The sequence below is a fragment of the Amphibalanus amphitrite genome, unplaced genomic scaffold, assembly GCF_019059575.1.
Source record: "Amphibalanus amphitrite isolate SeventyFive unplaced genomic scaffold, NRLGWU_Aamphi_draft 000378F_arrow, whole genome shotgun sequence".
NCBI classification, from domain to species: domain Eukaryota; kingdom Metazoa; phylum Arthropoda; class Thecostraca; order Balanomorpha; family Balanidae; genus Amphibalanus; species Amphibalanus amphitrite.
The window spans coordinates 95001-121907 of NW_024881872.1; the positions used below are offsets into that span (position 1 = coordinate 95001).

Sequence of the window (26907 nt, forward strand, 5' to 3'; positions counted from 1 at the left end):
CGCGATTATCACTTCTTTGAAGGTGATAATCGCGACCTTTGACAAAAATATTCGCATAGAACGATTTGCATACCATCGCATTTGTCCTGTCCAGTTTTGTACGTACTTACATACATAGAGCAATATACTTCTTTCAGGGAAAATGTAAATAGGTCATGGAAGGTCAAGGACACCTCGAATCCGGTCAGATAAAGACGTTACTTTGGAGAAGTTGCGCTCAACGCTGCATGTAGCTCGATTCCGCAGCTCATTCCGAGCTTTAAGTGGTGTCTCCTAAAAAAACTTAACTTTATCAAAGGTTTTGAATCAGACATTTCATTACATCCTATGACCTCACTGGTCACCACGGAGTCTTTCCCGAGATTAAAAACGCATTGATTGGGCTCCAATGGCCGGTTTTAGGATAGCAGTTATTCTTACCACGGAACACAATTGGGTTAATGTTTATCAACATTATTGGTAGAGTAAGGGGCTTGGGCCCATGGCCCATCAGGCGTACATATATAAAACGACAACCATACCAGTAAAAACTGTTTTAAGTTGTCTAATGTCGATCTTGTACCCAACAGAATCTGTCTAAATTATCTGAACAAACATACAGACATGCACTGGATAAACTAATGAGCAGATATTTCTTATGCCGAACACCAACAAGTCGCCAGCCGTCTATCAATTGGCTATCGCCGCGCGGCTATATTGTGATAAGGCGCCATTATGCTGTTTCATGCTGCTAATTGCTACTGAAAAGCCGGCTCCTGTTTGGCCCATACAAGAAATAGCAGAAGCTTACCAAGTACGTACCACAAATTTTAGGAAGGAAGTGGCATTGGCCTTGAAAATACACATATTTCAGAGAACAGTCGCATCAATCAATGCGGGGGACGGCTCACCGTTTGACGCCAGCTGCGACACAGAGGCCGTTTGCGGCGCCAATGTGTAGGGGCCGCGCCGTTCGTGGCGCAGCAGCGGCACTTTGACGGCACCTGGAGACGACCATTACGGAGGGAACGAGTATATACTCCGGGAACGAACACAGCCGGCGGCCACCGCTGCCGCCGAAAAGTCATACCGATCCGTCACGTCCCCAACTGTCGGAAACGGCAGACGTGAGGCGTGCTGTTCGTCTTTAGAATGTCTAGCGACCCAGACATAGACGTCCCGGTCTGAGCACCTGTGTGGGGGCGGACGGGTCCCAGAAGAGTGCAGGTCCCCTGTGTGTCAAGAACAGTCAGTCGTTGGTCGGCAACCACAGCAGCAACATGAGCAGCCAGCTGAACACGGGCACCCGCGCCATGCCTTCACGTCAGGGTGAGTCGGAGCGGTGAGCTCGAACATCTTATATTCAGCCGACAGCTTGGTGAGGGTTTTAGCAAGTAAAAGTTGGTCGACATAGCTGAATACAGCTTCGATGTTTTGATAGTTACGTACAATATTTTCATTCATGCCACTGTTAAAGATGCTATTTCTGTCACTCAAATCTTTAAAAAGTTTATTGTGAACAAAGCCGGTCTAATGAAAAAAGGTCTCGACAAACATGCTAAGCCACACACGCCCTGATTTGCTGACAACCTTGACCCTGTGACCTGTCCCACCGCCACGGCTGGTTGACAGCGCTGCGGTACCAGTTTGACCTGATCGACCGGGATCACAACGGCAGCATCAGCGGCCACGAGCTGACCGAGGTAATGCGTCAGCTGGGCCACAACGTCACCGACGCCGAGATCGTCGACATCATGGCCGCCGTCGATCTCGACGGTTAGTCGGGAGCGACGGGAGGGAAGAGAATGGAAAATGTGCTGCTTTTCATTTTTTTGGGGGGGGGGGAGCAAGAGTCTGGGGCAGTTATCTATGGCGGGAATGGAGGGACAGAGTCGACTGATGTAAGAGGGACTGGGGGCGTTGAGTAGAGCTAGGACGTTGCTGCCCGGGTTAAGTCACCCCGTGACGGAGTGGGATAGGAGGTGCTGGCCAACATATGGAGGGCAGCATACGAATCTCAGCAGGCGTAAGGAGACCAGGATAGCAGCCGTGATGGACGGCGAGAATCACTCATTCTAACGATACAATACAGCATGGTATGTAGGAATTTCGCCATGCTGCAGCTCCAAAAAGCTGGGTGCGCTTTTTATGGAGGCGCATTAACCTTGTCACAATATCCAAGATTGAACTGACCAATGATGAGCTCTCGAATGGAAATGTCGACATGGCGTGACAAAAATTCAGACAAGGGGACAGGAGTTCGATTTACGAAATTATCGGATTTTCGAAATTACCAGGATTTACAGCAAGCAAAGCCTCCATATAGGACACGGATGCAATGAAATGGGACGTAATAAAAGTTATCAATTATCATAGGGATACAAAGAGTCGCAAAGCTATGTAGCAGAACGGCAATTCACATGATTTTATGGGTTGACCAATCAGTAAGATCTGGTCTAAGCATCTGTGAAGAGCAGAGTCACCATACCTACAAATCAACATGCGGAGATTTGACCAAAACATGCCAGCAAGGTCGGGCAAGCTATAAACACGAACCGTGCTAATGCAACAGCTTGGCTCCTCATCAGATGGCAACAGTAGGATGACTGAAGTTTCAGAACCGATTTTCGAGCCCCATAAACCACAACGAATCATAACTGCGCACTCGCTCGTGTCTTTGTTCGAGTGCTCCCGTGTCTCTTACAGAGCGATATGGAAGAATAATATTCTCTATTTAAGATCACCATTCACAAAATAGCACTGAATTTGACTTTGATGTGATGCCAAGAGACATTAACCATCGTGATACATCCAACATGACTCTCATAGCACAGTACGATCACGAATACGGTGGCGGTGACGTAGCTAGGGATGGGAACCGGAAAAGTTGTCATGTGTGCCGTTAACGTAACCGAACAGGGCACGGTAGTAGACCCCGCCTCGACTCCGGTATGTGCTCAAACTATCAGCCACTGGCGCTGGACATTCCCCTGCTGAATGCATCACCTTAGCAAGGCTGCCAGCCGGGGATTTCATATCGCCTCTATGATTCAGAGGAGCTATGTGACTAAACGGAAGCATGATGTGGGAGTAGGTAAAGTGCTTGAATATGCAACGTAAGGTTGGGAAAAGAGGCTGAAAGAACTGGAATGTATGACATGCAACAAAACAATATTCAGCCTATGTGTCAGTGAAAAAGGATATCATGCGTGGATATCAAGGGATACCATGCGCTACTGATGTCTCAATTTTTACCCTCCTCAGGTGATGGGAATCTGACCTTTGACGAGTTCGTCACGGTCATGTCGAAAACGAGTCGAGACGGAGAGCGGACGCGGGAGGAAGCCGATAACGCGATGAGAGAGGCGTTCAAGGTAAGAGGAACGGCTGTATATACAGTGTTAAGGTCTAACGAATTATTTTGGATTGGCTCATCATCAACGCTAGCTTCAAAAGATCTTACGATCTATGCTTTTAACGGAAGCATTACACGATCCCAATGTTTATACTTAACATAAAATCAGGTAAATCCCAAATGGCAACGTGTTCCCAGCATTCATGTTTTTGTAGTGTAAGACGTTCCCTGATGAAACTCGTCTGTGTCTCAGGTGTTTGATAAGAACGGTCGCGGCTTTATTGGGGTCTCTGACCTGAGGGCGGTGCTGCACTGTCTTGGCGAGCGGCTCACCGATGAAGAAAGTAAGCGACTTATGACCTCTGGATCTGACCTGACCTCCATCCGACGACCACCCGTTGTCAGATAGATCTGCAGATATACCTGAACCTCTATCTTTGACCATGCTCAGTTTTGGTAAGATCATGCAAGATGCTGCGAACGATGTGACCGAACTGCCTTAACAAATGTCGCCGTCCTTTGGTTAACAGCAAAAATCCCTCGCGTAATTACATACCAATTCAAGCAACACAAAGAGGCACTTGCACGTCTTTCACGTGACGCCGCGCCATCTCGCCGGTTAGAAGGAGATGGTGCGTTAGAAGATGGCGTTAGAAGGCTCAAAAACATCATTAGGTACCTACTGCTATTGCGAATCGTCAGAGCATCCCGCACTACGCTTGTTTCAGTCGAGGACATCATAGACGAAGTGGACATGGACGGAGACGGCCGGATTGATTTTATCGGTAAGTAAGGATCTCTCCTAGCACCAGCAGATTGAGACTATGATTGGTTAGAAGTCGTGTCAATTACACGTGGCTCTAGGAGTCAACGAACGTACTGAATGAAACATATGTCATTGGGAAGTGTAAATGAGGTCACCGAACGCAGGTGCTGGTACTGTGACTTCATTCGGCGCGAGCCCAGCCACCTCACAAAGATCCTAGTTCACTGCGCTGCCTGGCGTATGCGAAATGATCGCGCCACGACTTGAATTGCTGAGGAACAGATTCCGGAGCCAATTTTAGAGCGACAGGTTTCCATACAGGATTAGATGTCATATTCATAAGTCGAAAGACTATGGCATGTTTTCTGGGCATTTCTATCGGACATCGAGTTCGCTCACCAAAAACCAGATTTACATGCATGATAATCACTACGTTTCCAGGGCACAAGTTAAGCCGATTTGGCAAAATGGATTTGCTCCATCATACCATTTAGACATAATTTTAAATTGTAAATATAGGATTAAGTGCTAGCTAAAACCATATGCACGTTCATTTTTTTGCATTAGTTTAATAGTATCCCAGGAAAAGCACCGCTTTTGACGTGAAATTTCGTTAAATTGATTTAGACGTGTCATGGATCGCCTCAGTTGCACCTGTCTGTCTGTCAGTGTTTTTATATGCCATCATCCATTTTTCTCTTCCAGAATCTGCATCCTTTAGTGCCGCACATCTACCGTAAATGTAGTTTGTCTATGCATGCAAAAATATCTAGAGCTACTTTTGCTAGCATTTGCCACTCGTGTTTTTATTATGTCGCTCTAGGAGTCAACGAACGTACCGAGTGAAACATGTGTCATTGAGAAGAAGGACATAAATATGGAAATGATACCTTTGAAACCAAACGACCGCAGGCCGTAGCGACAACAGTGGCGTGCAATTCCATAAACATGAATGCTACACTGAATTTCAAATCAGCCCTTTTGCCATTAACATCACAGGGCTTGGTCAATTCATGAATTCACGGGACTATGAAACGTAACAGCTGTATAAATAACACGCCTGATCAAAAAGATTCCAGACAAGCCAGACCGCAATATGTGACACACCTACTTGCGCTGAACACTGACAACATTGTATTACATGTGTTTCAGAGTTTGTGCGAGCTGTCACCGATGACGGAGAGGGGGAGACAACAATGTGAAGATACTCAGAGAAACATCTGACGCAAACAAGAGAGCCCCGGGCGGAGAATACCAAAAAGATTCCTCTCACACTCATCGAAATAGAGAACCACGATGTTGGCGAAGAGCGAATGCTGTAAACTAACTAGTATTGGACATGCCCAGCCGATGATATAAATAAAAAAAAAAATACATAAATATGGGGTTGTGAGATGTATGGGTCTTGTACTTATATATCCAATTAGTAGGAGTAATTCAATAGCGATAGTATCTCACGTATGTATACAATAACACTCCACACCGCAGCAGCGCAGAACTGACCCGACTCTGTCTGAGGTGCTTTAGAGCGATTGTCACATCCTCAGGTGCCACAGAATACATGTTTGACACAAGGGTTTGTGGGTTGGTTCGGCCTTTTCTAGCATGCATAGGAAAATATCGCAACTTCAAGTGACTATAATCGACGACGCGTTTATACGAGACGACGGTCCTATGCTATTGGGCAGAGAGCTTGGCGCGTGTCCGATCTGAGGTGACGAAATAGCTCCACTTAAAATAGCTTCGCAATAACTGGGCCAGCTGTGCTCAGATTTAGGTAATCTCTAATTAACCTGTCATCAGATAATGCGTACACTCCAACAGATCAAAGGCAATGAGTTCTGCACGTGTGAAACGCGGTTGAAGTTTAGAAACTGCGTGCCGATCGAACTCAAATCGGGTTCGCTTGTCGGTGACGCTGGCGTTCGCAAGCAGTTGAGGTGCCGCTATTGGTGAGCGCTCCGTGATCTCCGTCCAGTACCGCACCACCACGTTGTAATTTAGTGTGACAAGGCTCTCTGAAAATGGTTACGCCTACTACGCAGTATGAAAAGCGGCACATATGCACAACGGAACCGGGGACAATAAGTCTAGCATTCATAAACTTGCATGCACAATACAAACCTCTCATACCCCTCTGCCATGTTTTCATGTTTAGAAGCACATAGCAGATAGTTAAAATTTGGCATAAGTCACTTTTGCTACAAGACTGACCTTTTAGCACCGCCTGAATTTTCAGGCTGTCAGGTCACTGACCTATGACGTCATAGTGAGCCTCTAAATAGGTAAAAAAATAAAAATAACTCAGCCTCTAAAACGGGCCTCAAAAAAATAATAATAACGCAAACATGGAACGTTCAGTGCCATATAATTTCCCCGTAGGAAAATTAAACTTCCAGCAGCAATAAGCATCTACTCTTGGCCCCTAATATAAATTTATATCCAAAATTTTGCACAGGGGTCGGTCACCTTAGGTCAGCTCGGTCACATGACCTCCCGGTTATAAATCCATGGGGAATACTTAATATTTATATAACGCCGTAAATTGTATAGGTAATACTATATAATTTAATTAGCACCTGGAATCACGACTGCAAATTGCAAAATGCACATCCTTGCATTTCTGGCGCCAAGGATTTACATTTCGGCCCTTGGATGACGCCATATACCTACATATAATGTCACTAAGTTTATTTGAGGTCACCAGAGTTTTTTTATCAATCGACAAAACTACTGATTTAACTGAGCTAGCGAATCAGGGCAGATGCTTCTGCGGCATTAGCTGCAGAAACAGCTAGCTTCCGCATGCAACGTAAGACCAGTTATGTTATAATGTGACTTTCCCAACGAAACTTCCAGTGGGGCTGGGTAGGCATGTCATGTACCGCGTACTTGCATGCGTACTTAAGTGCCAGACCGGCTGTGATATTTTCGTCACCCGTTTTTATGTGAGTTAGATGAGGTATATTGGTCCCAAGATGCTTGTAGCAGAGCAAAATCCCAGAAAATTGTGCATTTGCCCAGAAAACTAATGCATTTGCCAAAGTCATTTTAATATGCAGTCCGGCGAATTAAAGGAAACATCACCGTCCAGGCATTCGTTTTGAGGAGTTCGAATCTCGAAGTCCGAGTGGATGTACGCTCCATCAACAAATATGGAAATTACCAAGGGCCACGACTGGATTGCCTGGGACTCTAGAACAAAGGTCTATGATGAACGTGACACCATCTATCATGCCATAGAACTATGAAGTATCTAAGTGTCTGGTGGATCCATTTTACACAGTCGGCTCAGCATTGCCAATTAAACTGTTTTGCAGATCGCTCATTTCGGTATTCAATCTGTTTTGCTGAAGCCTGAATGGCTGAAATGAAACACACAACACCGGAATAGTTGCGCTCAATGCAGATTGTCGAAATGGCTGCTCAAACAGTTATGGCGAATGCTTGAATTCAAACGCAAAAAGGTGTAGTACATAACCGCTACTGTATTACAATATTCTAGTCCTTCAGTTTGGTCAGTTTGGTCCGCAAAGCTACGGAAGTTGGCCTAACACGGGGCTGACCACCAGGATCACCATCTAACAAGGTCCCGCCTGAAGCCACACCTATAATGGATGACCACCACCCTATAAAGACCCACCCGCGCCCACACCCATCTCTCGCAGCTCAGGTCTAGTATGCAGCCTGACAAACATGACGTATGCCATCACACCCACACAGTGAGTGTCCCAGTGCATCCGCGCAGGAAGCCCCGGCCAGCCGGGAATCACCCCGCGGTACCTGAGCGCCTCGGTCGTCACACCCGTGACGCTGCCGTCACGGGCCGTGACGCCTCCGCCGTGCGGCCGCCGGTCGCTATATAGGCGGTGCGGCCGGCGGCGGCAGCACCAGTTGACCGGCTCCGGCTCGTGAGGACGCCGTCAGTAGTCCAGTGAGCGAGTCCGGCCGGTGTTGGAGCCCGGTAGTGCCCACAGTCCACCCCTGCCAAAGACGAGACGCCATGGCCCTGGAGAGCAGCCAGAACCTTCGCGGCGCAGAAGACCTAGCCTGTGAGTGGAACCACTATCTAGCTAATGAGCTTTAGCAGAGCTCATTACTCATTAGCTCTCATTAGCTTTAATGAGCATTCAAACTCTGAAGTTTCATATGTTCATCCTCTTAAAACGAACTTTCATGGCTTACCAGAAAAGGTTCATTCTAAGGCATAATCGTTGCATTTTTGTTTTGTTTTCAGCGCTGCGCCGTCAGTTTGACCTGCTGGACACTGACGAGGATGGCCACATCTCCCCGGTCCACCTGACCAACGTCCTGCGCAGCATCGACCTCCACATCACCGACACCGAGATGGACGAGGTCATGGCCAAGACGGATGTGGATGGTAAGTACTAAAGGCACATACACTCGGCAACAGGATGCAAAAGGAAAGTCGTGTCCAACACCACCCTGGTGATCGTTTTCATAAACATCAAATAAAAACGAACACAATATCTGGAAAGAAAATTGTAGAAATTTGAGATTGCATTGGAAAGAAAGGACAAATTTCAGCCGAGTTTATATAACCACTCAGTTCATTAACATATCAAGAACGATTTAAGCCATGGAAAGTCAGATACTACCTCATTGCTTCAGCCTTCAATTGTTACCTACTTGCGAAACATTCCGTTCGTGAAAGGCAGAAGCAGAGCACGTGTCCTGAAGCATTATCGGACCCCGTGGCATTGACACCACGATCCGTGCCACGTGTCAATGTACACCAAGCATTCCAGGCTTGTTTCGTATGGGCTGGATTTCCTGAAGTTTTTGAAAGTCTGACCCGGACCCATCCACTGATAGCACGGCCGCCAATCAAACAGTCATCCATAAAAACTGCACGCGCCAGCGCACTCAGATGATCAAATTTATAAGGTAATTGTTACAGCTTAACTCGAACGAACTCGAAGTGCTCATGGCATAGCCCGCACAGCAGCCACAAATGAAATCAGGACGCTCCAGTGCCACACGTTCAAGGCGTCCTGACCAGCGTGGTACACGGGTTCGATGCCCAGCGAGTCAGGAACCTCACCGTCGTCCGAGCTGCACAGGCTCGGGTAGCGACTGTCGCCGCCACACGTCGTACCGTTCGGGCACTTGGAGCACGGCGGTCCGATCTGGTACATGTCGCCGGTCTGCCAGTTGCCGGTGGGCCCGTAGTTGCAGACTAAGTAGACAATCCATCCATTAGCATACTCCGAGAAAAAGCTGGTGTAGCCGCAGCCCAGTTTGTAAGTTTCCGCCCAGAACATTTGGGTGAAATGTCCGGCATCCTCGGGTATATCAATGTGATGAATGTTGTCGTTGCTGAAAAGGGGCGCCTCATTATACCATGCATAAGCCAAAGCTGTCATATTGGGTGGGCTCTTCTGTTCCTTTTGGTATGTGATTTCTGCGAGGTTCTGTCCAAGATACATCATCTTCAAGTCTCGGCATTTATCATGCCCGCTAACGCATGTCAGGGCCAACCGTTGGGCTATTCGTGCAATCTCATCGTTCCACGTCATAACGCCCATGTTCGCTGCTGTCGGCAACGGCCCACCTTGGCAGCGCGTCTCTTTCCCTGATGCGACATGTTCACGCAGGCGATTGTGCACGTCGAGCAGTTCTTCTTTTTGGCTGTCTGTTATTGGCGTGCTGTAGATTTGAAGGCACGCCGGGCCGGGTGTTTCGTCTGGGTGCTCACACATGGTGTGCACCCAGTCCCCCTCGCAAAGAGTCTTGTTGCAGTAGTCTGTTGTTTCGATGGTAATTGATCCAGAAAGTCCAATCAAAATGGATAAAAGCGACAAACGCAAGACAACGGTTAGATTCATGGTCGCTGGATGCAACTTCTTAAAACAAATTTGAGAGCACACCAATTAAAATGCCGACTGCTGCAGTATATCGCTTTTCTTACTACAGGGAATACATTATGTAATTCATCGAGAGCACCTTGGTGCAGAAAACGCCAAGTCCGTATAAAAGTAAAAGCCTGCGTTAGAGCTTTCTAGTGAGCCATATACGTGCGACATTTACGGTAGACCGTTGGTTTTTCACCAAACTACGTTTGCACCAAGGTTTGCACCAAGGCATATATGGCCTTGGCCAAGGCCGTTTGCACCATTGACCTATAATAAGTACTTATTGACCTATACTTGACCTATACTATAATAACTTCATTGACCTATAATAAGTACTTATTATAGGTCAATGGTTTGCACCAAGTTTGCACCTTGGTTTGCACATGTGTAGCTATAATTTTGCAGTAGCCTCGTGGATGACCTGTTAAGTGACTTCTTTACTTCCATCGCACATTCAATCAAGTCAACAAGCTGGCAGCTTGGACGGAATCGCGCACAGCTCTCTTGCTAGAAACATAGTATTCTTTGCAATTCATTCGGTTATTTGCAAATTGCATTAAAATATAACAAGTATATTTGCTTAAGTGAGTAGGTAGTTGGGGCTAATCAATAATCATTGTATTAACCCGTGCACCGACAAGGGGGAGGCGGTTAAGCGCCTCCCCCCGTTTTTCGTGAATATCGGGAAAACCGCGGCGGTAGATGACGGAGGTAGATGACGGAGACCTTTGAAAGTCGTAGGATGTAATGAGGTCATTGATAGCTACACTGTCATTGTAGAATTTGCACATCTCGGAATTTCGATATCGATGACCTAAGGTGTTGTCAATTTCTTGACCTCACCAATGCAAATGGGGTAAAATCAACCCCCTGTTTTTCTTTTTCACTAAAACGCGTCGGAATTGCCCAATATACCATGAATGACTTCATATACGGTCAACCTTGACTACCTTGACGCCTTTTTTGCTCTTCGGCAACTGTAAGGTCATATGACGTCATCAGGAGTCGCCAAAGTTTCTTTTTGCTGATAGCTCCTTACAGGAACGAGAAACAACCGCGCAGATGATCTCATGGTGTTCAGCTCGTCAAGGCGCATCGATTGGTATGCATGATGACCTTGAGGTCACGTTTGACCTTGACCTTTCGAGGTCAACACATATATGATTCTATGCGGATTGACAAAAGGATCATGATAATGCCATTAGTTAGTTTAGTTCCTAGCTTGGCTACTGCGAAAGTTATTCGAGAAAAACTCTTCATTTTTAGCGCCGCCATTTTGACTTTTTTACCCCTGTGACGTCATCTTAGATCTGACCTGAAAATGACCTTAGTAAAAAAATTTAGACATTGTCCGTGCGTATCCCATTCCATTTACCGCTTGTCGCTATCTTGCTTCGTTCTCGAGATCTCAGGGGTGGGGAAGGGGGCGGTCAAACGCCCCTCCCCGTCGGCTCTAAGTTGGCGCGGAACCCCGTCGGTGCGCGGGTTTTAAATAGATTGACAATTAACTCTTGTTTTACTTATCGAGTTAGGACAAATACGAATTCTTATTGTTACGATAAGTCCATCTGCTTATTGTTCTTTTTTCTCACGTCGCTTGTTCGTTAGGAATCAAACTCCAATTCATCCCCACGGAACCACTTATTACACATGCACTTCAGTTCATAGTGATGAGACATGTGCATGGGTCCGAGCGATGGATCTATGATCTCAGTCATCAGTGGATCTCGAAGCAAACGGCAGGCTAGGATCTATGATACCATCGGATTCGGCGTGAAAAATTTATCTTGGATCTATGATCTCATACGATCTGACGAGAAACCAAGAACATGGATCCTGAGTGGATCCCACCACGCACAACATTCGAAGCCATGTTTTAAAGGGCTTCTATGTCAATACGTGCCGCAAAACTATGGATTATGACGTGCAATCACATAAAATCACTCAAACAGAACGTTTGTGAGTTACAACAAGTGTTCTTTAGGATTTCTGTGCTGACAAAAACAACTGAGGATCTATGATCTCACTGGATCTCAAGCAAAAAAAAATCTGATTTGGATCTGTGATCCCTATGGATCTCTCGCTGAATTACAGAGCTGGATCTATAGTCCCGTCGGATCCAAGATCAAAATCCGTTGGATCAGATCCCAGATCCATTTTCTGGGATCCATGCGCATTACGCATGTCTGATGAATACAGATCCAGATCAGTATACTTTTGTTCGTTTTATTTTCCAAAGTAATTCGACTTGTGGCTGACGTGACGAAACTCATGTGTCATAGTAACATTTGATGTTAGATCAACTACCTCGGATACACATTTTTGTCGTTGACTCTTCAACTCATTAACTTGAGATCAAAGTACCTACTCATGGTATAGCCCGCACAGCAGCCACAAATGAAATCAGGACGCTCCAGTGCCACACGTTCAAGGCGTCCTGACCAGCGTGGTACACGAGTCCTACGGTGGCCAGCGAGTCAGGAACCTCACCGTCGTCCGAGCTGCACAGGCTCGGGTAGCGACTGTCGCCGCCACACGTCGTACCGTTCGGGCACTTGGAGCACGGCGGTCCGATCTTGTACATTTCGCCGAACTGCCAGTTGCCGGTGGGCCCGTAGTTGCAGACTAAGTAGACAATCCATCCATTAGCATACTCCGAGAAAAAGCTGGTGTAGCCGCAGCCCAGTTTGTAAGTTTCCGCCCAGAACATTTGGGTGAAATGTCCGGCATCCTCGGGTATATCAATGTGATGAACGTTGTCGTTGCTGAAAAGGGGCGCCTCATCATACCATCCATAAACCAAAGCTGTCATATTGGGCGGGCTCTTCTGTTCCTTTTGGTATGTGATTTGTGCGAGGTTCTGTCCAAGATACATCATCTTCAAGTCTCGGCATTTATCATGCCCGCGAACGCATGTCAGAGCCAACCGTTGGGCTATTCGTGCTATCTCATCGTTCCACGTCATAACGCCCATGTCCGCTGCTGTCGGCAACGGCCCACCTTGGCAACGCGTTTCTTTCCCTGATGCGACATGTTCACGCAGGCGATTGTGCACGTCGAGCAGTTCTTCTTTTTGGCTGTCTGTTATTGGCGTGCTGTAGATTTGAAGGCAGGCCGGGCCGGGTGTTTCGTCTGGGTGCTCACACATGGTGTGCACCCAGTCCCCCCGGCAAAGAGTCTTGTTGCAGTAGTCTGTTGTTTCGATGATAATTGAACCAGACGGGTCAATGAAAATAGATAAAAATGCTAACAGCACGGTGCCAGTATGAGCCATGGTCACCTTGAGCCTTGCCGCAATATTTTCAAAATATTTGGGAGTCCCTCAATGAAGGTGTAGTGTACCGTGTAACCATTTACCTAGCCTAGCACTGCTGTGTGTTACCTATTTTTCAAAGCCCAGCGAACACAACGATTACCGTCTGAGGGTTTGATCGCTCAAACGATTATAAGGGAATGCAGTGGACAGTGCATGTAATCTTGAACGTAAATTGCAAGGTCACCTATATCGTGGTCTAATTTAGCAAACGATATCTCATTCAATATACCCTGATCTTATAGGTAAGTCATCAAGGTACCTACCAAGATTATGAACTTGTTACGGACCTACGAACCTCGCCTAGTCATTCATGTCAATTACCCTAAATAGAGGTAGAAATTTGAGGCAGTCTCGTGAGTGAGGTGTGAAGTAACTTTCAATGCACATAACCACCGAGCAAATAAGCTGACGTAGATACCTATGGAAAAGCACGTGGATATTTACTTCAGCAATATTCCACATTGCATGAGACTCAGTAGTTAAGGAAAAATACACGCTCCCATTTCGGTGTTGATGAGTCATCTGCCCCGCAATCCACTGCTGCCAGTCTGGCAAGTTAATGTTCACTTGGTCACAGTTCGCGACGACTACTCTGCCTTTTCCACACGTCGCGCGCTATGAAAGAGCCGAGGTAGTGGTAATATATTTCATAGTGGCACTATTTCATAGCGGCAAGTCCCGAGACGGTCAATCAGGTGCATCAAGGGGGGTCGAATACGGGGTACAGGGGATGGGGCCACCCAACAAACATCGTCAAACGTCTGCACGGTTGCGATTTTTTATCTCAAAAGCATTACAGCAGTTCGCGTCAGGTCAAGTCGGGCCGGGGCGATTATTTCAGTTTTATTTAGGAAAGACTCGGTTCGCGCTCGCTCGTAATAAGATCTCATTTTAAGTCATGCTCTTCCCCTTTGCAACGAACTCTCGGAGAGGAAAATTATCAGCAATGGTTTTGCCACAGGGGACGGCCTGATTACCTTCGATGACTTCCGGAACGCACTGGCCCGGACCCGGATGGAAGAGGAGCGGCTGTCTGCCTTCGAACGCGACCAGGCTCTTCGGAAAACATTCCAGGTAAGAACACCCAAATCGAGCCATAGCAGCATGCGGTGTTCCTTACCCGTAACATGCAGCATTTCACGTCGTTTTTGACTTAAGTTTTGTTTTCACCACGCTTCATGGGATATTAACATGCTGCGAAACCACTTACCAACTACCTAAATACCAGCAATCAGCATCGCGTGTCTTCTACCCTCTTGTGTCTTGTCTTCAATTCAATTTCATCATAAGCCACAACTCTTCCAAATTTCCAAACGTAAGAGCATTTGCACCACTGTTTTTTGGCAGTCTGATATAAAACGATGTTCATGACAAGTACCTATCTTTTTATTCTACAGATTTTCGACCGCAAGAACATGGGCATGATCGGCCCCAACGAGATCTGGGCAGTCCTGAAAAATATGGGCAAGGACTTCAGCCTAGATGAGAGTAAGTAACCAACACTCATTGAATCTCCTTCCTTGGAAACATAAGCTATCAAGCCGCAAAATTTTTATGATGACTGAGTTTTGACCGAGGTTTTAATAAATAAAATACTAAAACTGGCTCTTCAACCACAAACATTTCCAACAATTTCAAACAATGGGAATTTCTTTTTCACCCTCTACCCACCCTTTCGGTCAATTTCGTGGCCCTTTGAACGAGATATCCATTACCTACGAGTACATACGTTGAATTCGCTAAATCGGTATAACGCATTTTTTATTCCTCCATATAATTCAACTTCCAATACATAGAAATTTGTCAAACAGAACTAACTTCCCAGTGCACACCAGCCGACCGCATGTGTGCATATCGCGTTACCCGGCTAAAACTCGGGCCCAGCCTCGGGACAATCGGTTCGTATGCTGCTCACAGCGCGCCGCCTGCTCTGGCGGCGGGCTGGCCCTGACCATGTGCATGTGGAATGTGGCGTGGATCCGGTACTCACCGCTCCACGCTGAGCTGTCCACCTGACGGGCGGTCGTCCCTGTCCACAGTCGAGGAAATGGTGGACGAGGTGGACGAGGACGGCAAGAACAGGATCACATACTCAGGTAACCGCCTACCGGACAGACGGCGCACGCTGGTTAACATACACCGGTCAGAGGACAGCATCGGGCAGGGGGATACGGGGAGGGTAGGTTACTCGTGCCTAGATGACATAAGGGAGCAGAACACATGTGTAGCGAAACCCGACCGTAATAAAGGTGGATATTTTCGGAGCTTGTAAAAAAACAGCGATTATGTGAGAAAATATCGAACTATTGGTGTTTTCTTACTATCAGTATACTGACTCAAAATACGTCTATAACTTCTTACACAATGCATACAAATGCAACGCATGAGTCCAATGACTCAAGCACCGATTTTAACAACCCATGAATGTTTCAGAGTTTGTCCAGCTGGTGATGGGCGAAAACTAAGACGTCCCGCCGATCCAGCACCGGAATGGCGAGGTGGTCCGCGGCCATACCACGGCAGGACCGGAGCGCCGGGCGTACCAGCGGCCATACGGGCCATCACTGCTAATGTCAGATTATGTCTATTTCCCATATGTTTATCATCTGCATCATTTAAGACAGCTCCAGCGGGTGACGTCATCAGTCCGCCCCTATTGGTGGACGTGCTATGTTAATTCTATGTTTGTGAGCAGACTCGAGATTGTCAAATGTACATCATATCATGAGTGTGTTGAGAATAGACAGAGCCAGTATCCTAACGAGCCAGTATGGTTTCAACCCCGTATCATAGAAATCGGCGAAACGACTTACATAAAATATTTATCATACCAATTACCCCGCTTGCTTTGTCGATTTCTAAACCAAAAACGGAGAGTATGCTTTCGTTACATGTTAAATCATTGCGATCACTATCGGAATGTGTTCGAAAACGCTCTCAGTTTCGCTGCCATATCAAGCTAAATATTGGTAATAAATATTTAATGACAACAATGAACAACCATGTGTGTGTATGTGACAAGGACATGAGCGCTCCACACTGACAACACCGTACCAACAGCCAACGTTACACAGTGTACATTATCTAGCTCACGCACAATCACGCGCCTATATGCAGAGCACGAATGGTTAACACACACCGGTCAGATCAGCTAATGGGCCCCATTAGCTAAACCCCATTTCACCTTATATTACCGCCAACTGATCGCGCTGACACCGGCTAACTCGTGAGGAGCACGCCTTTAAAAATGACACCGGACACTGCAATGAAGGCTAACAGCACCGCCGACATCGATTTAAATGCACAGAGACAGAGAACATAGAACCTTCAGGTCACTGCTGTATTTCGTGGTCGGGTCGCAACTATACACATGACGTTATGACATCATGATGTGATTAGGTACGTCATGACGTGATGTCATTTGGGAACCGGAGCGACTGATGTATTAGTGATGTCATGTGATCTCACAGTTCCTACAGAAACACCACAGACACAAGCAATCGTTAACGGCTAACGCCACATAAACTTATGAGAAACCGGGGAATACTTTTTTTTTAGTGTAAACTGCAACGCTAAAATCGACAAGCAAATGAAGACACAATTTGGCATCATATTGCTGGATCGAGTATTCGGTCACAGGTCACCAGCTGGCATATTTTACAAGTTATTCAACAGAGTACAATAGAGTGTTAAACTCACCTGTGTTCGATCAATGGTCAATGACTGCACCTCAACTTAGAAACCTTGCAATATTCTTACACATTTTTAGTACCTCCGACTTGAGTGTCGCATGTTATAAATGCATGCAAAATGATCTGTCCTCATTATGCTCCTCCTCCCTCCGGACAAAACTCGGATGAGGTGGCATGTGGTAATAGACTCCACCGGCTTAAATACCGTGCCGTTCGTTTCAAACCACGTGTCTTCAGCGTTTTGGGCCATTCAGAACTTCTTTCAGATCCAGCTCCTTCACACCAGGCATCTCAGTCAGAGCAACATTGCAACCAGCACATTCTACCGGACTGAGTACTCTAGATGCGTCATCCACTCCACTATCCCAGCTTCTTCTTCCATACTCGGACGCCCATCAACCACTCCCACTAGATGTCCATCAGCCACTGTGGCAGCACCTTCTCCAGGTGCTCGAGGCCGACCTCCGGCGCTCCCGTCAGCCGGGCCTGGTCGGAGGCGCGCAGTGCCGCCTCCCGCACGTACAGCTGCAGCGCCATCGTGGTCAACCGCAGGCCCTCAGCGCCCAGCCTCGTCCGTGGAGAGCTGAAGTGGAGGCGCATCAGCTCCTCTACAGTGCGCTCCTTCAGCACCAGGGGAGCTGCGGGCGCCTCAGGGGCGTCCGTGGGGGGCGCCGCGGCGGCGGCATCACCGGCGCCCTCGGATGTGGATGGATTCCCGTCCATAGTGGTCAACTGAAAGGAAAGGGAAGAGAGTAAGGCTAGCTGCAAAGTCTGAAAGGATATGAATTGAAAATATTGCTGTCAGCACATCAAGAGTGATAGGTACTTGGAGTGAGAGTGATCTTACTTTATCTATGCTGATTAGCAGATACTTATCACTAGTCACATATTCTTTAAAGAAATTCTGAAAACCAAAAGATGCATAGTTAAGCTAATGTACGTCTGCATCTCATATAGCTAGGTGAGTGCAATAAAATGTAGTCTTCAGAGGACCTTCAGAACTTCAGAAGAACATATGAATATTTTTGGCAGCATGAATGAGAGAAAACTTTGCACTTCAATTATCACCACCCACCACCACCCATAGGTTGGTAGGTTTTGTAGGTAAGAGTTGATCAGGTTACTTAAGTTTTGTTATATATTTTCTGAGAAAAACAGTTGTAATGCTCTTGAAACATGGCTAGTTATATTTTTTAAGTTTTAATGAATATTTCCTGGTGGAACATTTCGAAACCATTGGGTTAAGCACCATATCTGGTGGACCAAGGTGCTAACTGGAACTTTCACTCTGTTCCAAGCGGCCATGCAGCGGCAATGCCACGTGCATTGCCCGGGAATCCAGCCCAAATGGGGGAGGCACCGTGCCCCCCTTTGATTTTGACATTTTAACATTAGCCCTAAGGGTGTTGTGTTGTATGGAAAGAATGGGACCAAAAGTCGGTGGTGCCCCCTTAATTGAATGTGTTCCGCTGTCACTGCGGATGGCTACATCTAGAGGCAAGGAACTTACCCCTAGACCAGAATGCTCCCCAGCAAATGATATCCTTAAGCATTCTAGAAGGTCACATTGCAATTGCATGCTTTCACCAAGATTGAAATTGAAATTGCAATTGACATATATAAATACTTTGTAAACCCACTTCAATTTACGCTACTACTGATATCAATTTGCTCAAGTTAAGTTAGAGCAAGAGCACCCATGAAGGACGCAGCCACACAGGCCTCGCAGGACGAGGGCGTCACAAGCACCCTGCTGACGCCATCTCTGCAGCTGGACTCTGGATGTGAAAGCGTGACCACTGAAGGTTTGTCCGATATCGGCGCCTTGTCACAGCTGTTCAGGAAAGTTGACAGTCTGGAAAAAACTCTCAAGACCCACATCACTGATATGTCTAACCAGATACAGGCACTCAACAGCAACACCCATTCTCAAATCAGAGAGTCTCCCCACACAGAAAGGGAAGGTACTGGGCACACATATGCAGAAGCGCTGACAGGAATTTCTAGAATTTCTAGGGTTCCAAGGCAGGGTCCTGCAGCCCACACACTGACCCAGGAAATGTCAACAAGCCACCAACCCCAGTCGAACCAACAGCACCACCACACCCAGGAGTACAGGATGATGGTTCGAGAGGAGCTGTTAGAGCTGGATGAACGGAAGAAGAGGAGGTCGTCTCTTGTGATCAGGGGACTAAGGGCAGCATCAACTGCAGAAGCTACTGCAAAATTTGCGGAGGTCACTGAATCTCTCATTGGGGAGAAAGTCGTCCTCTCTGAAACATGTCGTATCAAGAACAACGCCGACCTGTACCGCGGGAACGTTCACAACAATCGTCAGAGGAAGATCATCCTGGAGCAGGCGAAGACGCTCAAAGACTCTCCCTTCTCTCACGTTTACATAAAGAAGGATCTCACCTACCTCCAGCGAATGGAGATCCAGGCCAGATACCGGGAGTACCAGACGAGACCCAAGACCACCATCACGATTCCAGTCCCTGGACAGCCTCGGCGCATGTCTTCTCCTCCGCCCAGCCCTGCACCAGCGGATGGCTCGTCTGGAGGTGACAGATCCGTGGGAGGTCCAGCCCATTTGGAACCCACCCCGCCCACCACAGAACGACCAACGGAACCTTCGGCAGAAGCTCCTTCACAGCCGCGAGATGACCACCCTACGACCGATGCCGACTCTGATGCCGTCTCCACGTCCGCCGGCTCTAACATCTCGGCCAGGGACAATGTCACAGGTTCTGATCCTCCACTGAACGGACCCGCACAGGGCGAAAGCCCACCCGACGCTCCCTCTGATCGCGCTCAGCTGGGAAACTGAGGCAGAATGAAAAAACGTCGCACACGTACCCCATTAGCATTGTACATTGTAACGTGAACGGGCTCTGCAGCAAGATAGCTTCTCTCCAGGACACACTTCAGCTTGATTCTTCAACGGACATCTTCCTGGTTTCTGAGACGCATCTTACAGCGGAGGTTTCCGACGCAGCAATTCAAATTCCGGGGTACAAGCTCATGCGAAATGACAGCGGAACGACCAAAGCTCACGGAGTGGCGGCTTATGTGGCTGAACATCTTCAAATCGACAATGTCAACGCTTCATTCCGCAATGTCTTGTCATTCCGCATGACCAGGTTCGACACATACATTTACGTGGTGTACAGGCCCCCTTCATACTCAGCTGCTGACAATGACTGCCTCCAATCATTTCTCACAAGTAGCTGCATCGACAAGGAAGCCGTGCTCCTAGGCGATTTCAATCTCCCCACTATAGATTGGAGCTCACCTGACGACCCGACGAGACACGCCTCAGCATCTGACACCCGATTCAGCAACTTGTTCGATCTGCTCGGCTTGACGCAGTGGGTCACGGAGCCCACATTCCCACGCTCGGGGAACATTCTTGACTTGATCTTAACAAACGAGAACGATCGAATGGGGCTGGTGTCGGTCCAAGCTCCTCCTCCTGGCTGTGACCACTGCAGCATCCACTGTCAGTACTTCTTTGATGTTGAAATCGCATTGCAACACACCTCGCTCCATCACCTCTTATGGGAAAGAGGGAGATATGGAGACATGAATGCCATCTTGGCAGACATAGACTGGGATTTCGAATTCCAATTCCTCACTGCGCAAGAAGCACTCAAGAGATTGATGGACATCTTGTGCCCACTGATATCTCAACTGATACCAACTGCCAAGCAAGGAAAGGCTCGCCGGGTCCCATGGAAAACCAACCCACCTTCTTCGCTCAAACGTCGACGAGCATCCACCTGGTCAGCATACAAACAAGCCCGAGCATCCTACGGCAAGCAAGCGCCAACAACCCGATCACGACTGAATGATTTCTTAGGCGTAAATAAACAACTCCGCAACTTTGCCGTTCGCTCGCAGATCGACTACGAGAAGACTCTCTTGTCTAAGTTGAAAGAAAGCCCGAAACTGCTCCATGCCTATCTGCGCCACAAGAAACAATGCAGGTCATCAGTCGGACCGCTGAAGGCGCCTTCGGGATCGATCATCGACGACCCGAAGTCGATGGCAGATGTTTTTGTTGAGGCGTTTGCTGAAACGTTCTCCAATCAGGATCTACCCAACCCAGCTTCTCACCAGTCATGTGACGCGATACTTGAACATGTTGAGTTCACAGTAGAAGACGTCAGGACAATACTCTCCCAACTGTGCGTCAACTCCGCCATGGGGCCGGATGGTCTTCACCCTCACCTGCTAAAGGCTTGCGCTTCGAAGCTAGCACAACCACTGCACCGGATCTTCAAGCTGTCACTGTCAGAGGGAGTCTTGCCTGCTCTCTGGAAACTGTCACACGTTGTGCCCATCTACAAGAAGGGGTGTCGTCTCGACCCCCTTAACTATCGCCCAGTGAGCCTCCTATCAGTACCATCCAAGTGCCTGGAACGTCTGATCTATCGTGAACTGCGCGATTTCCTGACAGAAAACTCAATTCTTGCAGACGAACAGTTCGGATTCAGGTCGGGACGATCAACCGAAGACCAGCTTCTTCTCACTTATGACTATACAGGGTGATCCAAAAAATTTGGAACCCCTAACTTAAAGTGTCTATAAGTCCGAAAGTTTTACTTTATTGATAAATTGCAAACACCATTAGAAAGAGCATTAAATCCTCTATAAAATTACGTCAAATTAGTGCATGTATGTGCTAAGGCATCGACACACTATTAGCTTTTGGAATGAGCGTCAGAAAACTGAGTGAAACGAAATCGCCAGTTGTTAACAATGCACTGAAGTCTGTTACCACTCCATCTGTTGTTTTTTTTTTTTTGCGAATAACACCACATCCAATTTTAATTTTATTGCATAAAAGTTTACACAGAAGCACACAATAGAACAGATACACGCGTCCTAGCTTCCGCTGTTCATCCCAGCATGTGCTCAAACCGAGCTCTGTTGGCCGTCACGCAGGCCTGCAGTCGCTTCGGGACGGCTCCGACGGCGCCGTCCGGCAGTCTCTGGGACAACTGATCCCAGCAGGCCGTTAGCCTTTCTTTCAGCTCCTTTATGGTACTGACTGCTGATCCTCTGACCTCTATACATAATTCGCTCCAGTTCGCTTCACACGAAGAAGTCAAAAGGGTTGAGGTCAGGACTCTTCGGTGGCCAGGCATCTGGCTCGATGAAGGCCGGGCAGGCCTGTTCCAGAAACTCGACCACTGAGTGGGCCGTGTGGCACGGAGCACCGAATGACTTTTTTTTTGCTCCTGTTGAAATTCAAATTCCTTGCAATAGCACGTGAATGAGCTATTTTTATTCATGAACCTCCAACATGCGACATGGTCAGAACAGCAAACCGCAAATCACTGATTTGCGCATAATGTTCAAAACCGTTTCAGTGAGTTTCGTGACACAAATTTTATAGGCATATAACTAGGGCAATATGTATAGTAATAGTTAAGTTCAATCAACTTGGTTTTATGGCGAATCGAACGTTCTTTCTAATGGTGCTTGCAATTTGTCAATAATGTGAAAACTTTCGGACTTACGGACATTTTAAGTTAGGGGTTCCATTTTTTTGGATCACCCTGTATATCAAAGCAGTGGGATGACGGGCACATCGTAGACCTGATTCTCTATGATTTCTCCAAGGCCTTTGACACAGTGAGCCATGTCGTCCTCATCGAGAAGCTCAGGTGCATCGGTCTTCGAGGAACCATTCTGACATGGCTGCAAGAATTCCTCACGGACCGTACCATGCGGGTGGTGGTGAAGAGCACCCTGAGCACCCAAGAAGTGTGCGCAGTGGCGTGCCGCAAGGCTCCATCCTGGGACCAGCGCTCTTCCTTATCTATATAAACCATCTAGCGACCCAGCTCAGGTGCCAGTACAAGATTTTTGCGGACGACTTGAAGGTATACATGTGCATCACCAAACCTGAGATCGACATGTCGAATTTTCAGTCTGATGTCGACGTACTGCACACAACCGCATCATCATGGGGCCTGAGCATGAACCTGAAGAAATGCGCCGTCATGAGGTTCCAGAGACGATTCCATGCGCCGCTGAGACCCACCTACTTCTTGCAGGACGAACTGCTTCCCTGGACACACTCCCATGTGGATCTGGGAGTCACTGTCGATGACGACCTGAAGTTCCATGGGCAAGCAAGAGGTGCAGCAAGGAAGGCGGGTGGCGTTGCCCACAACTTTCTGAGAGCTACCCTCTGTAGAGAGCCGGACTTCATGGTTCATGTCCTCAGTACACATATTCGCCCTGTCCTTGAGTACGCGTCGGTGGTGTGGAACACTGGTTTTGTTGAAGACTCTAAGAGACTCGAGGCAGTGCAAAGACTCTGGACTCGTCACGTCAGGGACCTGAAGGACAAGACCTACGAAGAGCGGCTCAGATCACTCAACCTGTACTCTGTCAAGGGACGCCTACTGCGGGCAGATCTGATAAAAAGCTGGAAAATATTCAGAGGACGTTGTCCGATAAAACCGGCAGATCTCTGGGACATTGCAACCGACCATCGCACCCGAGGCAACATGTACAAGATCAAGACTCGTCGCTGTCAGCTCGATACCAGGGCGCGTTTCTTCTCGGAGAGAGTTGTCAGCGAATGGAACTCTACCCAATCAGGTCGTTATCTCGGAATCCATATCCGAATTCAAGACAAGCCTGGCAGAAGCTCTAGGCAGCCGACTGTTTGAATATGACGCATGAGGGTGTCACTGTGGAAGCTTCAAGCAAGTAGTCCACCATGTGAAGCTCATCGAGTCCAGGCAGACAACGAGCAATGTCTCAATTAAATCCTGTGTCACATTCCCGAATATCTGTTAGCAGACGCACTATTCCAGCTCTCACGTGTACCTTACTCCATCTTACCATGGGAGTATTGGCGCGTCTCTGCCATTCTTGGTTTCCTTCCCATCCCCATGCATTGGACGGGACGTGGAAACCTAACAGGTGAGTCAATGTCCCTGTTGTTCTGGGACATTGTGTTGGACACATGTTGGGACATTCTGGGACAAATGCAAGGCCCTATATAGAGGACAAATGTTGTTCTATATACCCTGCAATGTCCAGTGATATAGAGCATGAAGTATAAGTATGAACACTGTTCAAGACTCAAGTTCAGATTATCTACCTACCAATCTCTCACAAGTCACAAGCTAAATCACCAATGCAAAGTTTCGTAGAGATAGTTCTCTATATTTGTATTCTGATATACCATGGGAGATCAAGATAGAAGGGGGGGGGGGGCTCTGTAGAGCCCGGCTATCAATCCACTACAATCAACGCCAGCACGCCAATCTCAATCACCAGTCATCACTTATCACAAAAGTTTGTGTTTCCCGCGCAATCAAGATTGAGATCAATTTGAATTGAAACGATTTCCAGAGTTTACGCGATACTCAAAGCAAATATACCTTAGATACGTCAACTTGCATTTTCTATACAAAATATATACCTGAATAAATGCGACGCCTTACACCTCGTGTCACGAAAACTTGCACGATAATTGCACGATAATTTGGCATTGATCATTTGAATGATACTCGTGAACAAGAATTTACTAGCAGCATGCCTTTTGTTGGCTCTCTCTATCGTCTGGAGGTTTCGAAAGATGCTCTCCAGAGATGGCGCTAGTAAGTTTGGGTGACATGACGTCATGCTTAAAAGTGATGGGTTTTGTGAGAGCAAATGCAATAATAGTTGAAAATTTTGTACTTTTGCTTAATTGAGAATAAATAAATATACAATCGTTCAAAACAGCGTTTTCCTCATTCATCCTTCAATGTTTTAAGAGGAATATAGACAGTTTGAATCTTTTTTCTTGACCGCAATTCGCACACGCACTAAATTAAAAGCTGGAGTTTTGTGCGTTCGTAAATTGTGATTTGAGAAAATAAATTGACAATAATCTTTTGCAATTTTGCTTTACAATCATTTTTCAATGCAGATAAATGCATAAATTATTCCAAAATAGGCATATCTTTGAAATATTATGATTTTCCACAAGCAAATTTTTCCAAAAACTTGAACTACTTTCAACTGACGAACGCATCCAATAATCTGGATGTCTTAGGATGAGTTCGTCATTTTTTCCCCAAGGAAATACGTTACAGTTTAAGCTACTTTACCGATTTATTAGGGTACTTTTGCCAATGAATTAATAAATAAATGACAACAATTAATCTCATTATCAAACATACTCGGAAGAATTTTCTTCACATAAGCGCGAACACATCCGCGCTTTCATGAAAAGTAACGCCTGTAGATGTCAGGACTGCTGCTTTATGTTTCGCAAGGTGGCGCAGCGCGCAGGGTACCGACTACCGAGGATGAGGTCTCCAGACTCTCCACCACGATTTAGCATGGAAATGGCCAATGGGGAAGGTCTCACCCAAAAAACGGACGCCCTTTTACACAGCTGCATAACGAGAATGAATTATTGGCATAGCTGACCATACGTCCCCTCCCCCTCTCCGCCCTAGCTCAATTGGAAATATCGCCTATTTTCCTTAGTCAGTTATATTCTGACTAATTTCTCACTCTTCCCAGTAAACCTAACATGCATAATGCAGATGTCCACTGCGTAAGTCGTGTGCTTGCGTAAGTGTGCCAACTATATAGTGCTGCCTAGTGCCTACACAGTACACTCTACAGTGCCTACTGCTTCCACCATTGTCGTTATAATTGGTGATTCTCAGGTCAAAAGTTACACAGTGGTCTCAGAGAACAATCGTTTCAACAAATTAACGATTCACAACGTTGCATTCTACTTATATTCCGGTCAGTTCTGATACTAAACGATTCCGGCAAAACACTCTTTAGGTTATGTATTAGCGAACCACCACACAAAATTCGCCTAATCAATGGTCAGTTATTACTGCTGGGCTGAACCGTCATACGCTATATAGCCTATTGCAGTCAATATTTTCAGAACGATACCGACTGACGAAACACAACGTATTCGCGGATTCGCACATACGTTGGCAGTTGGCACGGCACCCAGGTGGCCTGTCAGCAGCCGCACAAATTGAGATGGTACACCGTAAAGCATGCCTTTCCACACAGGCACAAGCACAGGGACACAAATTCTCAAAATCCAAACTTATTCCAATACTGGTCAAATACTAATAGGCATAAAGTTTTGAGGTTTTCTCATGTTCATTCTTCTTTCAACACACGCGGCAGACTGCAGCAGAACATCTCACAGAGCTGCGCTGGATGCAGTCATGAGCTGGGACACGGTTTGTGACCAATGACCGATCGGGGGTGCCAGCCTCCTCCCGGCACGCGATGCACTGGCCGCCGCGCAGTCGATGTCGGGGCACCGCCGGCATTCACCGACAGGGTTCCATCCGATTCGGTGTATTGGTGGCAGCCCGAACAGTGACCCACGCGAAGCTGGTGGACGTCGATGGCCGATGAGCGATGCCCTTCCGCGACCGGCGGTGGCAGTCGGTCCCACATCAAGAACAGATACCAGTCATGCGGTCAGTCGGCGACGGCGCGGTCGCGAGCCGATCTGATGGTCGCGCGGTGGGCGTTGCCGACGTCCACCGGGACCGTCGACTGGGGGAGCCCGGCCGCCTCTTGGCCGCCGCCTCTGGTCGGCGCGCTCGTTGCGCTGTGGGACGGCATCCACTGCAAGTCGTTCACTGTGAAGCGGTCGTTTGACCGGACCTGGCAGGCAGGGAAAGGGGACCTCAGATGAAGTAAAACCATCCCTCAGGCCAGCTTGAGCTGGCTCTCCAGTCTCCACCTCACCATGTTAGATAAGCGGACACCCTCGTGATCATCGCAGCGATGATTGTCAATTGGTGTGTCATTATGGGAGAGGATGCCAGCCTCCTTTGCAAGATAGTCTGCCTTTAATATAGTGCAGCCCGACCCATTGCCTGTGGCAGCAGACTGGGCTTGATAATGCAGTGCTG

The 26907-nt window shown here is 47.3% G+C and overlaps 5 protein-coding genes across 6 annotated transcripts; 2 read left to right on the forward strand and 3 right to left on the reverse strand.

Annotated features, from left to right (window-relative positions):
• Nucleotides 1-567: 567 nt before the first annotated feature.
• LOC122389976 (calmodulin-2/4-like) lies at nucleotides 568-5352 on the forward strand. The gene is made up of 6 exons (XM_043382530.1): nucleotides 568-1308; nucleotides 1612-1755; nucleotides 3244-3353; nucleotides 3588-3678; nucleotides 4063-4119; nucleotides 5253-5352. Exons 1-6 carry the CDS (start codon nucleotides 1260-1262, stop codon nucleotides 5300-5302), a joined length of 501 nt encoding a protein of 166 aa, XP_043238465.1. The 5' UTR covers nucleotides 568-1259; the 3' UTR covers nucleotides 5303-5352.
• Nucleotides 5353-7994: 2642 nt separating this feature from the next.
• LOC122389977 (calmodulin-A-like) lies at nucleotides 7995-16292 on the forward strand. Its single transcript, XM_043382531.1, has 6 exons — nucleotides 7995-8152; nucleotides 8338-8481; nucleotides 14254-14366; nucleotides 14690-14780; nucleotides 15332-15388; nucleotides 15726-16292. Exons 1-6 carry the CDS (start codon nucleotides 8104-8106, stop codon nucleotides 15755-15757), a joined length of 486 nt encoding a protein of 161 aa, XP_043238466.1. The 5' UTR covers nucleotides 7995-8103; the 3' UTR covers nucleotides 15758-16292.
• On the reverse strand, nucleotides 8964-10353 carry LOC122389975 (venom allergen 3-like). Its single transcript, XM_043382529.1, has one exon. It carries the CDS (start codon nucleotides 9947-9949, stop codon nucleotides 9047-9049), a length of 903 nt encoding a protein of 300 aa, XP_043238464.1. The 5' UTR covers nucleotides 9950-10353; the 3' UTR covers nucleotides 8964-9046.
• On the reverse strand, nucleotides 12182-13582 carry LOC122389974 (venom allergen 3-like). The gene has a single exon (XM_043382528.1). The coding sequence runs from the start codon at nucleotides 13248-13250 to the stop codon at nucleotides 12345-12347; it is 906 nt and encodes a 301-aa protein (XP_043238463.1). The 5' UTR covers nucleotides 13251-13582; the 3' UTR covers nucleotides 12182-12344.
• Nucleotides 16286-24260, reverse strand: LOC122389979 (centromere protein X-like). 2 transcript variants are annotated; one of them, XM_043382533.1, is made up of 2 exons: nucleotides 24195-24260; nucleotides 16286-17716 (listed from the first exon to the last, which is right to left on the reverse strand). In XM_043382533.1, exons 1-2 carry the CDS (start codon nucleotides 24195-24197, stop codon nucleotides 17393-17395), a joined length of 327 nt encoding a protein of 108 aa, XP_043238468.1. In that variant the 5' UTR covers nucleotides 24198-24260; the 3' UTR covers nucleotides 16286-17392. The 2 variants fall into 2 exon arrangements, with proteins under 2 accessions (XP_043238468.1, XP_043238469.1); XM_043382534.1 differs by lacking the exon at nucleotides 24195-24260 and adding an exon at nucleotides 23849-24043.
• Nucleotides 24261-26907: the final 2647 nt, after the last annotated feature.